The 16,633-nt window shown below is 36.8% G+C and overlaps 1 protein-coding gene across 2 annotated transcripts; it reads right to left on the bottom strand.

The window, feature by feature from the left end:
• Positions 1-136: 136 nt before the first annotated feature.
• LOC121381212 (probable serine carboxypeptidase CPVL) lies at positions 137-16,316 on the bottom strand. 2 transcript variants are annotated; one of them, XM_041510411.1, is made up of 9 exons: positions 16,241-16,316; positions 13,722-13,801; positions 12,749-12,815; positions 9,998-10,120; positions 8,225-8,356; positions 6,725-6,814; positions 2,602-2,775; positions 1,882-2,064; positions 137-739 (listed from the first exon to the last, which is right to left on the bottom strand). In XM_041510411.1, the coding sequence occupies exons 1-9, from the start codon at positions 16,259-16,261 to the stop codon at positions 650-652; spliced, it is 960 nt and encodes a 319-aa protein (XP_041366345.1). In that variant the 5' UTR covers positions 16,262-16,316; the 3' UTR covers positions 137-649. The 2 variants fall into 2 exon arrangements, with proteins under 2 accessions (XP_041366345.1, XP_041366344.1); XM_041510410.1 differs by lacking the exon at positions 6,725-6,814 and adding an exon at positions 4,602-4,700.
• Between the last annotated feature and the right edge of the window lie 317 nt (positions 16,317-16,633).

Raw genomic sequence — 16,633 nt, 5'->3', positions numbered from 1 at the left:
TTCTATACATGTATTTAATCTATATTTGAGTATTTTGAAATTTAGTAGGTTCACATTTTAAGTTGCACCCTCTACAAATCCTGCATCTATCCCTGAACACAAACATCACCACAACAACAAAAACTATACTTATATACACAGTTTCAAAATTAGTTTATTTAAGAAACATAACACTAAAAATACACAACATGCATTGATATCATCAGTTTTGTTACAGGTACAAATGCATGTACCAGGCATAAATAGTATATTATAAATCAACTGCAATGTTAGAAGTGATAAATAAAAAATAAAATTTCGTTATATTCAGAAAAATAAATAATCTTTTATGTTTGATCCACCATGTCATAATAAATAGATATGCTTATTATTTCACTGGGGTTGGTGATGGACCTTTTATCACAAATTGTCCAGGTGTTATATTCCATGGAGGAGAGAGATGGGACAGGTAGTAAATCAATGCATGGAGCTTTGCTATTAAGATACAAAAATAGTTCAGATACTTTTTTAACTGTTAATATTCTTCCTACCCGTTCCCCCTCCCCACCTCATACACTTATGTAACCGGTAAATGGAATAATATGAACAGGTGCTGTAGTTATCTGTTCTCTATAACCGGTAAATGGAGTAACATGAACAGGTGCTGTAGTTATCTGTTCTCTATAAATCTCTGTATCATATCCATTCCTCGCGCAGGCTGATCATAAGGAAGAATGTGTCCAGCTCCTCGAACTATAACCTAGTGGGGTGAAAACAAAAACATCTGTAATATTTTCAGAACAAAATTGTAAAGATTACTAATAACTTTTCTTTTGAATATCGTGAATTAATATGAACTATTTTTAACTATATAGTCACAGAGCATAATCTGGCTCATACCGATCTATAAAATGGAGAAGTGGGGTTATATGGTAACTGGTCAAAACATTAATTTGGACCACACATAAAGCCTATTATGTACAGTCAGATTCTGGGCAGATATTTGATTCCCATCAATCCTTTGGAATTCATTCTGAAGGATTCTTGATGAGGAAAATCAGTTTTTGCAAACTTGTGACCAAGAAGCTGTTCAAGGGGTGGGATGTAACCCAGAGATATAGCACTCGCCTGATGTTCTATCCATTTAAAATTGATCCCCGTCAGTACGCCCATTGGGCTATTTCTCATTCCAGTCAGTACACAATAACTGGTATATGAAAGGTATATGTGTCTGTGAGACGATGCATATAAAAGATCCTTGCTACTAATGGGAAAAATGTAGCAGGTTTCCTTTCTAACATTGTATGTCAAAAACTACCAAATGTTTGACATCCAACAGTAAACTGGTCAAAACACCAGCAAGGGTTCTAACAAGTGAGGCTTTGACCTTAATTCGGACCATACGGTTTAAGTTCTAAAAGGTTAGAACCCCAAATTACAAAATACTAGAGATTCCAAACTAAAGGACAATCGGGGGCCCAGGAACCCAATATACAGAAAAGTAAAAGGAACCCTGAACTACAAACACAGAGAAGTAGAGGCCCTGATGCTAAATATATAAAATATGGACAGATCCAGTGTAGTTAGTCTGAAAGTAATTGCTAGGATAATGTGTTACCTGATAGAAATTATTGTATAAAGTTTCAACGTAATTGCTAGGATAAATATTTACCTGATAGAAAATTTTCATATAAAGGCTGCACAAGTGTGTGTGAAGTGGAGGGGGAGGGTGGGGGCACAAACAAAGTGTCTTTTTTTTCTTTTCTTTTTTAAAATTTTAATTTTCCAGGGCACTATGACCCGACCACCCCTCTAAACATTTTCCTTGCCAGTTTAGACCCCCTCCTGCACAATGTCCTGCACATGTGTCTGGCTGTACGCAATCACTAGAATGCAGTTTACCTGATAGAAATTTTTCACTTGTCTCACGTAGCCAGCAACATCTGTGTCCTTTGGGTTGAGTTTCCAGATCAGCTTTGTGGCGTTTTTATACTGCTCCAGTCCCGACCACGGCACTGTCTGGAGCCACGCCTCGGTCAATGGCACCGCGATGATGATATCCAGCTGTCCATTGTAGACCAAAACCTGGGGGAAAAGGTAGAAACCACATGGTCGATAAAGATAAAGTTTGTTTTGTTTAACGACACCACTAGAGCACATTGATTTATTAGTCATGTCAAACATTTGGTAATTCTGACATATAGTCTTAGACAGGAAATAGGGGCAGGATGTAGCCCAGTGATAAAGTGTTCACTTGATGCACAGTCAGTATAGGATCAATACCCGTCGATGGACCCATTGAGCTATGGACTCTGTAAAAAGTTTGTTTTCTTTAACAACACTACTAGGGCACATTCATTTATTAATTATCTGCTGTTGGATGTGAAACATTCTGGAGTGGGAATTGGGGAACTGTAAAAAAAGAGGAAATCTAGAGGGGTCCTGGGAAACGCAATGTTCCAGGAGAGGAAAACAGCTGATCCGAGGAGAATTCCCATCCCTGAACATTTGGTAATTTTGACATATAGTCTTGGAGAGAAAACCCTCTTATTTTTACATTAGTAGCAAGGGATTTTTTATACTGCTAACTTCAATAAGAATGTTTTATCAGTGAAAACAAACCTTGTAATTGTCAAGAATTGTTGCGATTTTGCCTTTCACTGACTGCATCATGTCATTCAGAAGATGTTTTTCCACTTTGTCCCCATCGTTGTACTTCAAGTTTCCAACATGGATCGCTCGACGGGCTTCTGGTCTGGCCAGAAACTTGCCATAATAGTTAAATTCAGGTGGTGCCTAAAATAAAAATGTAAAAACATCTATGAGTCAAAAATACAAACAACATACAAGCAGACATCGTTATAAAATTTATACAGTATGTAACATCATCTCATGGAGAGACATTTATATAGGGTTATCGCCTGTTTGTCGATCCACTTCATTTAATTGAATAAATATTGTTTAAAAAAAGAAAGAAAAAAGGTTATAAAATTAAATGAGTAAAAATTCAGCAATTTAGATATTTAAATTATCTTGTTTCTGTCATCTTGATTTATAAAAATATATGTATTTGTAAAATATAGAATAAAGGCTTTAAAGCTCTTGAAAATATCGTTAAAAAAAATTACAAGACAAATTATTATTGATGTTAGTAGTAATTGTAGTAGTAGTTGCAGCAACAAAATTAATTATAGTAGTAGGGGAAGCACCTTCACATGTTTACTAACTACATTACATATATACTGAACTCCTGCAAAAATGCACCATCCAATTGTATGTGCGTGACTGTTATATAATGCACATTAACCTGAACCATTGTATACAATTTTTGGATTGTTTATTGCCTGCTAGAATACATCCAGTTATACAAACTCACTGTGTGTTTTTAAATATCCTTTTTACAACTACAAATCCAACTGATGCATTTTCAATGGAGTTCAGTATAATTATGATGTTAGTAGAAAAATCATCATTAAAAAAAAGACAAGTACCAGGTGTAGAAAAACAGCACTGTCAAACTAAAGTGGGGAAACTGCAACAACAACATTTTCAAGACAAGGTGGTACCAAGCATTCTATTTTTTATGATGGCCTGCCTTTCTCAAAAACTTTAACATAAGAGTGATAGGCCTATTTAGAACTTGCCTTGGTGGTGTAGTGGTTAAGTCACCCGATATAAGGCTGGTAGTACTGGGTTCAGTACCACCTCCCACCCAGAGCAAGTTTAATAACTCAAGGGTAAGTGTAAGGCCATTACACCGACTTCTCTCTCACTAACCCACTGTCCTGGACAGACAGCCCAGATAGCTGACGTGTGTGCCCAGGGCAGCGTGCTTGCACCATAATTGGCTATAAGCACGGAAATAAGTATAAATGGATTTATAGAAGTTAGTTCGTGCACATGTTTGCAAACTGACATACATGTATCTGAAGTGTATTTTAAAGTGAGGAAAGGAAAGGAATATTTACAACTATTTGGTGTCTTAGCAATGGCATAGCCAGCATGAGGCAGACGAAGTGCTTGCCTCGTCTGGAATTTCCCCAGATTTATTTTATTTTTCCCATGACACTGATATTTATTTTACAGGTCTGGGTTTGCCTTGGTGTTTTTTTCTCTCTGGCTACGCCCCAGCTTAACATAGGTATTTTCAACACTTGGTCTAAAGAAAGAAACCTGATGCCATCTTCTACTCCTACCATAAAGCAACACAGAATCTAAGCTGCTGACTAATAACTAGTGTTTTCTTTGTAACAAAAACAAGTCCTAATTTTTCTCAAATTCTACCAGAATCCATTTAGATTCTCACAACTTTACTGTTTCAGAATGCATCAAAAAGTCAAAAATCCTAATTTTTTAATTCATTTTTCTTCTTTTCTTACAATGTGTTTAGTTAGTGACTAATCAATTCAGAACAAAATGCTAATAAACAATTATTATTACGACATGGAAATTATATTGTCCAATAGAATAATGTTGCCTCAAAATTCGATGTTTGATACATGTTTTGAGGTGGGTTTAAAAAAAAAAAAAAAAAGATTTATGTTACAGAAATCTAACTAGATTCATGTGGGTTTCATGTATGGGAGTAATAAAAGAATTGGAAGACACTTGAAAACTATTACCTGTGCTAAAAGGAAGTTATAGTAAAAATTCAGTCCTGTGACATTCTGGAAGTATGGTGGATAGGGCGTCTCATCCCCATTGAGGAGTGTGTCAAAGTACTGCAAGCAAAAAAACAGGAATGTTTTGGCAAAATGTCCAATATATAGAGGTGTCCTCTCTTGACAGGTTTATCAGCTTTTAAACCTGTTGTAGATCTGAGCAATATCCATTATAGAGAGGTGTCCTCTCTTGACAGGTTTATCAGCTTTTAAACCTGTTGTAGATCTGAGGAATATCCATTATAGAGAGGTGTCCTCTCTTGACAGGTTTATCAGCTTTTAAACCTGTTGTAGATCTGAGGAATATCCATTATAGAGAGGTGTCATCTCACTGCAGGTTTACTGGAGTTGAATAAATCTGTTGAAGACTCAAGTGATGTCCACTATAGACAGGTATCCTCTGCTTAGACTCAAGTGATATCCATTATAGAAAGGTGTCCTTTCGAACGAAACTGACAGGCTCAACAGTACAATACAGTTGACCTTCCATTTCATAATCACTGGTATGTTGCTCAGTACAACATCATCTTGAGATGCGATAGATCACAAGATCAATCCCCTGCAGTGGCAACAGAAGTTAATTCTATTTTAACCAGTGTACTACAACTAAGGTATCAAGGGTTATGTAAGTGCTGTCCTGTCTATAGTGCATATACAAGGTCTGTTAACTGGATGGAGTAGACTGTGATGGCAACAGGTTTAAATATCCTCTCATTCACTAGACTGTGTTACATTGACAGTATATTAGACACCTTAGGGGCAAATCCAGGATTCTGTAAAGGGGGGGGGGGGGGGTTCACAAAATTCCAAAAAGGGCAATTTGAGTTTGTCGAAGGCAAATATGAGTCCAAAAAATAAATGTTTTAAATATCAAGGGTGGGAACTGGTGAACTGTAAAAACGAGGAAATCTAGAGGGGTCATGGAAATTCTTGAAATCCTAGGTTAAAATCTGTGCCATCTGACACATTTTGGAGGAAAGGACGATTAAAATACGAGGAAACACAATGTTCCATGAGAGGAAAACCTGAAATACCCAACATATTCCTTTCCTTTCTAACTCCTGTAACGTTTCGTTGAGCTCAATACAAGACTGAGTCCTGATGGGAAGCAGGAAGGTTTGAGACTAGGGTTAAGTGGTACACACGTTTAATATGTTAGGTGCAGGAAACAGATTAAAAGGATTATCCTGACTTCACACCAGTTGTAATATGTTTCTGGCTAACAGAGATTTTTAACAATTAAAATTGCATTGAAATTACATTTTAATGTGGTCCATGCTAAGGCAAACATTAGGACAATTGGTCCGAAACATATATATAGAAAGTGTGAGGACAATATTCATTTAATGGGAGCCTTGCACTATAGGACAACCAGCATATACAGGCATTAATAATAAAAGTATTAAAAAAATAGTAATAATTACTGAAGAAATTTTATTTGCTGGTAACATCTTACAATAAATAGTTAGCTACTAAGTCAGGAATATCCCTTTAATAAACTTATTCCATTAACAGAACAAAAGTGTACAGCAATGCAGGATATAAGCTGTGGTTTGTCCTTTCAATACATATAAACACTGATGTCGAATTTTGCAAAAATATTTAATAATACAATTAGCATGAGTAACTGTCCTGTATTTTGTAGCATTTTTGTTCAGCTAGAGAGCTGAAATGGTTAGATATTGTCAAAGTAGATTAATCAAACATTTTTGTTCAACCAGAGCTGAAATGGTTAGATATTGTCAAAGTAGATTAATCAAACATTTTCGTTCAACTAGAGAGCTGAAATGGTTAAATATTGTCAAAGTAGATTAGTCAAACATTTTCATTCAACCTAAACCAAGTTTGTCCAGCCTAAATCAATGGATGAAATCTAATTTTTTGACATTTAAAAAATGTGGTGTTTTATTTGTTTCAAAACCAATTAAAACCATTGATGTTAATTTACTTTAATTAAAATCCTGCACTGCTGCCATATTTCTTAAGACGTACAAGAAGGTTAACACAGTTATCAAACAGATTGTTCCCGTTTCAACACAAAGCGAAAACAAAAGAGACCAATAAGTAAGCATGTCTTAGAATACCTGAGTTCTAAGAAAGTTATAGTAGTCGTGTAAACCAGTTACATGTGCTGTAAAAGACGTGTTTCCACCTAGAATAAGTTGATTAAAGTACTGAAAAAAACCCAACAAATAAAAGTATTGTAATGGTCAGCATAGTTAATACAAAATATAATATGCATTGTCTACAGGAATTCAAATTGGTGCCATTCAACAATTACGTAACTCTCTAGCAGGCAAAGACTTATCATGGGATACATTACAAAATGTTATGAGGAGAGTTATGTAATATTTTCAAGACAATGTTTAATTTTTATTCTGTATACATATGTACAGTCAATCATAACTATTTTATTCTATTACAAATGATTACCAAAGAAAACAAAACAAAATACAAACAGAAAACCCATAATGCTTGGTCAAATTACATCACAGTGATAGTAACAGGAAGCTGGAGTGACAAGGGCATTACATAACTTCATAAGGGTATGAGTTGCGGGTTGGGGGAGACGGGGCAACTGCCCTCCCAGTCCTGGAGCAAATCTTTGCATTCAGGCTAAAATGCTACAGGCAAAATGAGTTGGCCTCAAATGTTTTCACCATGTATTTCCATCATTCTACTCACAATATTTGTCGTAATCCATGTAACAATGTGTAGTGATTGGTTTGGAATCCTGTATAGCTGTTAGATAGTAATTCTAACACAATAAAAGTTATTATCCAGATTCTGTCATTTTCATGTAATTCAGGCAAATATCAGCCGGCCCATCTACAAAATTGGGAACCTGTATGCTTGTAATAATAGATTTTTATTTCAGATCAGTGATCCATAGAACATACATAATTAAACATCACATACAAAACTGACTACATAATATACATTGGCTTGTGCCAGCAATATTTACACATACAGATTTGATGTACACACTTGTACATCGCAGATCGGCAAGCAGGTCATTTGAGGTTGCTTCGATTCTGCTTTTTAACGAACATTCTCTAGAGCAAAGTAAAGAGCCCAAGTTTTTACTCAGTGACTAACAAACATCACGCTGGCACTGTATGGTTGTCGTTGTCCGATCATCCTTCGGTATGCATGGTTATAACATATGTTAAGATCCTTCATGGTATCCTGTGTACATTTCACCCATAATGCACCCGCATACAAATTACTATTGTAACAATAACTCGCAAATAATTGTGGTTCAACAGATTCTGAACATTTTTCAAATTGCTGCAACAATATGTTTGCACGTACACAAAGGGCTCTATACTGTCGTAATGTTTTTATCATCTTTCAGGTTCTTGCATATAATATGACCTAGACATTTATGGATGTTAACAAATTTCAGTACATCACCACACAAATATATGCAGGTTGGGCATGTAAATTGTTCTGACAGTATGTCCAACCAGAAAAGTCAAATAAAAATGGCTATACTGACAACATTATCATTCATTCTTTAATTTAATGCTCTTTCCTTTTTATTTGCTTATTGATAAACACAGTTTGAAACTATAGTTTACCTTAAATGCTGCCAGGTAATCGCCAGCTTTGATCTTTGCGACGGCCAGGTCTGTCTGTTTCTGGAAGTAGTCTCTCTCATTCTCGTCCAGCACGCCAATATTAAACATGAAATCAGCATACTTAGGCATCATCTGAAATAACAGTAAATAGTTAAAATTTGTTTTTTTCAATGACACCATTAAAGCACATTGATAACTAATCATTGGCTATTGGATGTCAAACTTATAGCAATTCTGACACATTATCGTCCGAGAAAATCTGCTACATTTTCCCCATTAGCTTTATATGCACTTTGCATTGGCAAATTAGCCAATTGCTAATTTGTATACAAAGAAGCTACAAGATTTTCTCTTTGGCTAATAAAATATTCCTTAAATTAACCACATGTTGTAGTGTGAGTCCTGACTTTCCCAGACAGGACAGCACATACCACAACTTTTGTGAAATAACAGTAACAGTATTACTTGTGTGGCGAGTAGGGTGGAATGAGTAGTTCTATCGAACAGAGATCATATGAGGTGTATGGGTCATTGGATCAATTAACTTGTCAGGGAACATCTTGTTCAATATCATGTCACGATTCACTGTAACACTTGACAATTCTAAAACATTAAATTGTAGTTGCTCATCAATTGTCAGTTGAAGCAAGGGATCTTTTATATGCACCATCCCACAGACAGGATAGTACATACCACAGCTTTTGATGTACCAGTCGCTGGAGTGACAAATAGCCCAATGGGCCCACTGACAGGGATCGATCCCAAACTGACTGTGCATTAAGCGAGTGCTTTACCACTGGGCTATGCCTTGACCCCCAATTGTCAGTTGATGAGCAACTGTTGCAAATCAATATTTTGAAAATAAAACATTCTCTGCCTATATGTATCAATGTTTTTTTTCTGAACTTTTTCATTTTAACTTATTTTCATGCTTATATCCAATTACGGTTCAAGCACGCTGTCCTGGGCACACACCTCGGCTATCTGGGCTGTCTGTCCATACAGTGAGTTGGTTGTTAGTGGTTAGTGAGAGAGAAGAGGGTGTAGTGGTCTTACACCTATCCAATGAGTCACTAAAACTCCTTCTGGGTGGGAGCCAGTACCGGGCTGCGAACCCTGTATCTACCAGCCTTATGTCCGATGGCTTAACCACGACACCACTGAGACCAGTTTCCGGAACTAAGCGGCACCCCATGATGAATACTTCAAAAGCCATTGTGTGTACTGTCCTGTTTATGACAAAAAGTGCATATAAAAGATCCCGTGCTGCTTTTTCTCAGTAGAAGTAGCCTGTGTGGTGAAAACATATTCCCTCTCAACACATTATTTATCCTGTCATATTGAAATCAAGGGAAAGGAAAGTTTATTTTTAATTTTTCAAAATCATCAAGAAACAATTTGTGGCTGAATAAGACAATTACAAGTTGGATTGCTTACAATAATAAAAGAAAATCTTTATTTTGTTTAATGACACCACTAGAGCACACTGATTTATTAATCACTACTATTGGATGTCAAACATTTGATAATTTCAAGTCTTAGAGGAAACCCACTACAATTTTCATTAGTAGCAAGGAATTTTTCATATGCACCATCCCACAGACAGGATAGCACATACCACAGTCTTTGACATACCAGTCGTGGTGCACTGGCTGCAGTGAGAAATAGCCCAATGGGCCCACCAACGGGGATCCATCCAAGACTGACCGCAGATCTAGCGAGCGCTTTACTACGTCCCGGCTCCTGCTATTATAGGATAAAATAGTTTCTTACTGTAACTGGGTCACAGAGACCATCTCCAATAGCCATTCCCTTATAGCTGATTTTCACTTTGGCACTTGGGTTCTCCATATGGATTTTGTAAGATATGGCTGGGACATATTTGCCAGCATACGACTGAAAGAATAAGGTATATAAATAAAATATTAAAAACATTTTATGTATGCTATAATAAACTGGGTTTTTTATTTTATTTTTTATTTTTATTTTTTTATGAATGAATGTTTAATGACACCCCAGCAGAAAAATACATATCGGCTATTGTATGTCAAATAAAGGTTATGATTATTTACATTGCAAATAAAAAATTATTATATACAGAAACCTAATTTACTTCCATATTAGTCAACTCTCGTTATTATGGTATCCATTACAACAGAATATTCGGGTACTGGCACACTTTTACTGGGAACCAATGTGTTTCAGTTTTAATCTGATCATTATAACGGAATATTTGAGTTCCGGCACCAGCACCGGCAGTCATTTACGGTGAAAAAACATGTCTATTTCATGTATTGTTCAATCTTTAAAATCGGCGCAAAGAATCACGGAACACATCTTAGGCATATTATGTCATCCTAATTAGTAAGAGTGGTTCAACAATTAACATTTCAGCGACATTTTGATGTGAAGCCGACGCCTGGCTTACACCGGATTAGCTATGGTTGATTGCACAGAGCTGCGACCACAAGCGGTGTTGTTCAAACATGCATTGGTTTTGGGTAGGGATGCAATAAAAACATGTTTGCCTGAGTTGAGTTAGTCATGTCACTGCTTATTAATAAAATAGTATTTATTGTAGAGCCTAGTCGATGTTTTTCATTGACTTACGAATAATCATGTCCTCCAACGAAACGACACCGTGCGCAAATGTTAATTGGCGAAAAAAGAGACATAACAGATTTTAAAGAAAGTCACCCAAAACACACACAAGATGAAATTGCAAGCCACTTTAGCAAAGAATTTGAGAACCTTGTCAGCAGATTGACAGTAGGAGATATTTTGCACTAAAAAGCAAAATGGGCCAATGCGCCAAAAGATTGTAATAAGCTGAATCATCAACGCACCGGGAAACACCACAACTTAAAACAGGCCCTGTTCCTGTGGGTTTTCGATGTTCGGTCACAAAACGCCTATGTTACCGATCTAATGCTAATTGAAAAAGCAAAACGTTTTGGTGAAGAAATGGGGATAGATAAATCTTTCCATTATTCAACGGGATTGATACAGAATTCAAGAAACAACACAACATTTTCAATCGCATGGAACATGGCGAAGCGGGCAGTGCTGATCTCGGTGCTGTAGTTGAGGGGTGACAGCAACTTCAGGAAGATCTAACAGATTACGACCCTGAAAACATTAAAAATTCGAATGAAAAGGGTTTATTTTATAAAGTTGGACCAAATTCAACTCTGGTGACGTGCCACGTGCGAGATCAGAAAAGGCAAAAAGATTGAATCACAGTGTCACTGTGTGCTAATGCTACTGGAACAGACAAGCAAACACCCCTTGTCATTGGAAAGTTGGCTCATCCACGTTGTTTCAGGATAATGTTTGATCCCAGTGTTTACGTCACATACACCAGCAACAAAAAAGCGTGGATGACTATGATTCTTTTGCAAGATTGGTTGGTGAAATTTAACAGATGGATGAAGAATGAGTGCTGGAAAGTGATTTAGTTGGTGAATAACGCGACCAGTCATTCCAGTACTGGTGTGGAACTGAAAAATGTCAAAGTCAAGTTTTTGCCGCTGAACACGACATCTCACATCCAGCCAATGGATGCGGGAATTATCCGAAATTTTAAAGGATTCTACAAGACGTTTCTGGTGAGTTACTTCCTGGATTGCATTGAGGAAAAAAAGGCTCTGTCATTTGTTAAAGAAGTGTGGAAGTCTGTGAAACCGTTAACCATTGTGAATTGTTGGCGACATACCAGTATTCTCCCCCCACAGCAGTGTCCCGATGTTAACCATGACGACAACGATGACATGCCACTGCAGGAACTCCAAGTTCTGTTGAGGTGTATGCCAGATAAAAACCAAATGGATGCCGCTGCCTACATTGCCACTGACAGCGTCGTTGAAACCGTCGAATCGCTGAGTGATGACGCTATTGTTCAAATCGTGTCGGACGTTTCTAATGATATTCCAAGTTATGACTGCGAAGATGACACTGATGACAATACTGAAGATGTGCTAAACAAGGACTTTCTCTTGCAATAAAGTACTTTGAGCAGAACCCTTTGATTGGTTTCGAACATCTTGACTCACTACAACGCCGGGCATATTCAAACATCAATCATGGACTTTATTGCAAGAAATGACTTCTGTGAATTCAGCTACTACATGTTCATTTTGTTATTTGAATTTAAAGCAAATTAAATCTTTTCTTGTTGTTCTTTCTTTGTATTACGTGTTCTAAATTTTTAAAACTAGCTAACTATGTGAACAAATGAGCTGAGGGAGATAACTCTTCACAAAAATGGTTATACTGGCAAACTCTTTATAACGGCAATATAAGCACATCACAAACATGGCCGTTATAACAAGAGTTGACTGTATATGAAATCTTACAAAATAAAACTCATCAAATGATATTATTTTGCTAAACGAAACTATATATTAGAAAACATATTTTTAATAATACAATCACAATTCTGGTTGGAATGATGTCACCTAAACCACCACACCAACATAAACACTGCTATTACAGAATACTTACAGAATACAAACAGTAACTTACTTCTCCTGTAATGTAGAAATCATTTTTCTGATAGTCAGGAAACACAGTGAAAAACTGAGTCAAACAACTGCAAAACAAACAATCAAATTAAAAACTTCATAACAGCAACAATTTATTTCAGCTTTTAACTTATTTGATATAACTTTTAAACAGGAATTCTGCAGAAATAAATATCTCACCTACCATAAAATATTTTGATGCTCTCTGATAAACACGATAAGTGAAACTACAAAGCAAGTTTCACCTACCTAGGACTTGTAGTTTGTGACAAACTGATTAATTCACAAGTGCAATATTGTCGAGTAGCAACTTGGGTATTCAGGCTATATTACACATTGTCATTCTGATACCATTTCATGGAATATTTTCAAACAATATTGAAAGGTACCGTCAAATGTCATCATTGATGATGTAAGTATACCTATGACCTACAAAATAGATTCCAAATATTTTATGATTTAACAACATGTTTTAGGTCTAAACTCTGCATTGCTGCTCTGGTGAATGTGCCGACTTGATGCCAAATGTAAGCTCCGAGAGGCTACAAAATATATTGACACCATCACCGCATTACCATATGAAAAAAAATGTTGTGGTTTTTTGTGTGCATATCTTGAAGTCATAGCACGTACACACTGAATATGACATCATGAAAATATTATCTTTCCCGTCTCTCTGCCCATATGGGTAATAAAACACTGAATATGACATCATGAAAAACATTATCTTTCCCGTCTCTCTGCCCATATGGGTAATAAAATAGCACCTAAACATGAATCATCATGCCCGTCTCTCTGCCCATATGGGTAATAAAACAATGAATATGACATCATGAAAAACATTATCTTTCCCGTCTCTCTGCCCATATGGGTAATAAAACCATTCATAGCACCTAAACACTGAATATGACATCATGAAAAACATTATCTTTCCCGTCTCTCTGCCCATATGGGTAATAAAACCATTCCATTACCTGTACAGATCTCGTGCAACATCATCTTCAGTATTGGCATACCCAGAATCCATTGCAGTGAAACTAAAGCCAGTTCCAACCTGCAATATTATAAATGTATAAAAATCAACAGAACTGTCCACATCATCAGGCATTGAAATAAACACGGTACAGGTTTGCACAAAACACAAACCTAAAAATCAACAAGTTACAACAAACTTTAAGTTTACTTTCAGTTATTTTTATTGTTTAAAGACCAAGGTTTACAGATGCACTAATACTTTGATATTCATTCATATCACTGTTTTAATTGTACTTATACTTGAATATGCATCTTGTATTTTAATAAACCATAACTGATCACAGAGTAGCTGGTGCTGCTTTTGTTTAATCAGATCTTGTCAAAATTGAAGTATTGTATGGCACTTGAATCACCATTTGACATATTTTAATGCCTATAAAATAACGTTGTTATTCTTATATAAAAAAATATTTCACACACATTTGTCAATTATCTGATTATCTGGGTAGATGAAAAAAAGTGTTTTGTTTAATGACACCACTAGAGCAGTGCTTGAGATTAATGGTATCCCGATATCCCGGGGATACAAGAATTTAATTTTGAATACCAGACTTCAATAACTCAGTAGGCCCTATCCCACAGGGATACCATATAATGTTGCTGTGTTTTTTTAATCCTGCATTTTTATTTTTCGCTGAAACAATCAGAATGAAAGTCATCATTTACTGGTGAAGTTAAGTCAAAGTATTTTCGAGCTCGTACCAAGTCTAATTCTATGCCATAACAATATCTCCCCAACTTGTACCCAGTCTAATGCTACACTGGAGCAATGGCGACGTAGAAATAGACTGTGAACTGCTAAGTCGCTATTGTTTTTGTTGGATGTTTCCTCCCTTCAAATTTTATTTGAGATATTGATTCCACATCCGCAGAAAATTGATACAGGTAGGTTTATCATTACCTAGTAATGTTAGAAACACTTATAGATTACTAGTAAACATTAATATATGTCAGTATTACTCCAAAATAGATGCAGCAAATCTTTTTGCCAATTCCGTTTGATTGCGGCGTAGCAATAGACTGGGAACGAGAAGAGTGTCGTCCAGGTTTGTTACGATGTTATTTGTGAATTTAATTTAAGCTGTGGGATACAAAATTGTCAGGTGGGATACCAGATATTGAAATGTTAGTATCCAACTGGGATACTGCCCCAAATTTTTAATCTCGAACACTGTAAGAGTACATTGATTTATTTATCATAGGCTATTGGATGTGAAACATTTGGTAATTTCGACATATTGTCTTTGAGAGGAAACTCGCTACATTTTTCCATTTGTAGCAAGGGATCTTTTATAAGCAGACCTTTCCCCAGGATATTTTTAAGGTGCTTACATTTTCAGTGCCAGCTTGGTTTTCTGTGACAATTAGCAATCAACTGTTGTTACACGAAAGGGTGCTGAAGGCCCTACAGCTAAATAGGTATGAAGGATATGTGTCACCTATTAGAAGTGTGAATACCTGTGTACTGTGAAGTTTTAAAAGTTGTTACAACACTTGATTGTCACATATAGCCAATTAAAGCATAGAGGCAATTGATTTGAGGCCCTTACATGATGCCGAAGCACTTACTAACACACCTAAGGCGTAGTGGCCCCCTACGCCATATGCCTCTGGGGAAACCCCTGATAAGCATCATCCCAAAGACAGGTTAACACATACGACGGCCTTTGATATACCAGTTGTACTGAACTGGTTGGAACGAGAAACAGCCCAATGAGATACTTGTACAGGGACTGATCCTAGACAGACCACGCATCAAGCGAGCACTTTACCACTAGGCTACATCCCGCCTCCTGGGTAGATTATCGTAGGGTTAAAACTCAAGACCTGACCATTTAAACAGTTATCACTCTTGCTCCCCCATCACTCCTCTGAGACTAGTTCAGGGAGGGTCATTTTTAGCTCCCTTTGCTCGTCTGATGCACGGTCAGTCTAGGATCGATCCAAGTCAGTGGGCTCATTGGGCTATTTCTCTTTTCAGCCAGTGCACCACAAATGGTACATCGAGGGCCATGGTATGTACTATCCTGTCTGTGAAATGGTGTATATATAAAAGATCCCTCGCTACTAATGGAAAAATGTAGGTAACCTCTCAAAGATTATGTCAGAATTACCTAAGGTTTGACATCCAATAGTCGATGATTAATAAATCATTATGCTCTAGTGGTGTCGTTAAAACAAAAATAGACTTTAACTTTTAGTTCCACTTAGTGTGTGAATTTGTATGTACATGTACAATATGGTAATCTTAATGGCTAGTGTTAGGGGAGACACTGGTAATCTTAATGGCTAGTGTTAGGGGAGACATTGGTAATCTTAATGGCTAGTGTTAGGGGAGACATTGGTAATCTTAATGGCTAGGGTTAGGGGAGCAATTAATAACTCCCTCTATTTTATTTCTTTTCAAGGTCTGAAACTGGATTAGGGTCTACTGCTTGTATAAAAACAAATTACATACCGGGTTATCAATGTATATCATGGAGTATTTTGAATTCCAGGTGATGTTTCTGTGATACACTGGTGAAAAAGATTATTATTACAAGTCAAAATATATACCCATAATACAGATATTATATTTAAGCGGCCCTCACATATCAGCTGGCGTCATCGCAGGAGTCGCCGGGGGATTTAGAGCCTGTGGATGAATGGGGTGAATTTCATGTCTGCGACGTGTGTCCTCACATATTAGATGGGGCCCGGGCGGTGCCCTTTGAACATTGGATCGCAGTGGAGACAGTGCGGCCGCAAGGGCGTCGGCCGGACGCTGCTAGATAATCTGATGGGCTCCGGCTAATGAAAGAACAGATCGGTAGGCGTCCTGGCGGAGCCTGGCTGGGCGACTGGCGATTAA

The sequence above is a fragment of the Gigantopelta aegis genome, chromosome 9 (assembly GCF_016097555.1).
Source record: "Gigantopelta aegis isolate Gae_Host chromosome 9, Gae_host_genome, whole genome shotgun sequence".
Taxonomy (NCBI): Eukaryota; Metazoa; Mollusca; class Gastropoda; order Neomphalida; family Peltospiridae; genus Gigantopelta; species Gigantopelta aegis.
This window is presented reverse-complemented; position numbering and strand designations above follow the sequence as displayed.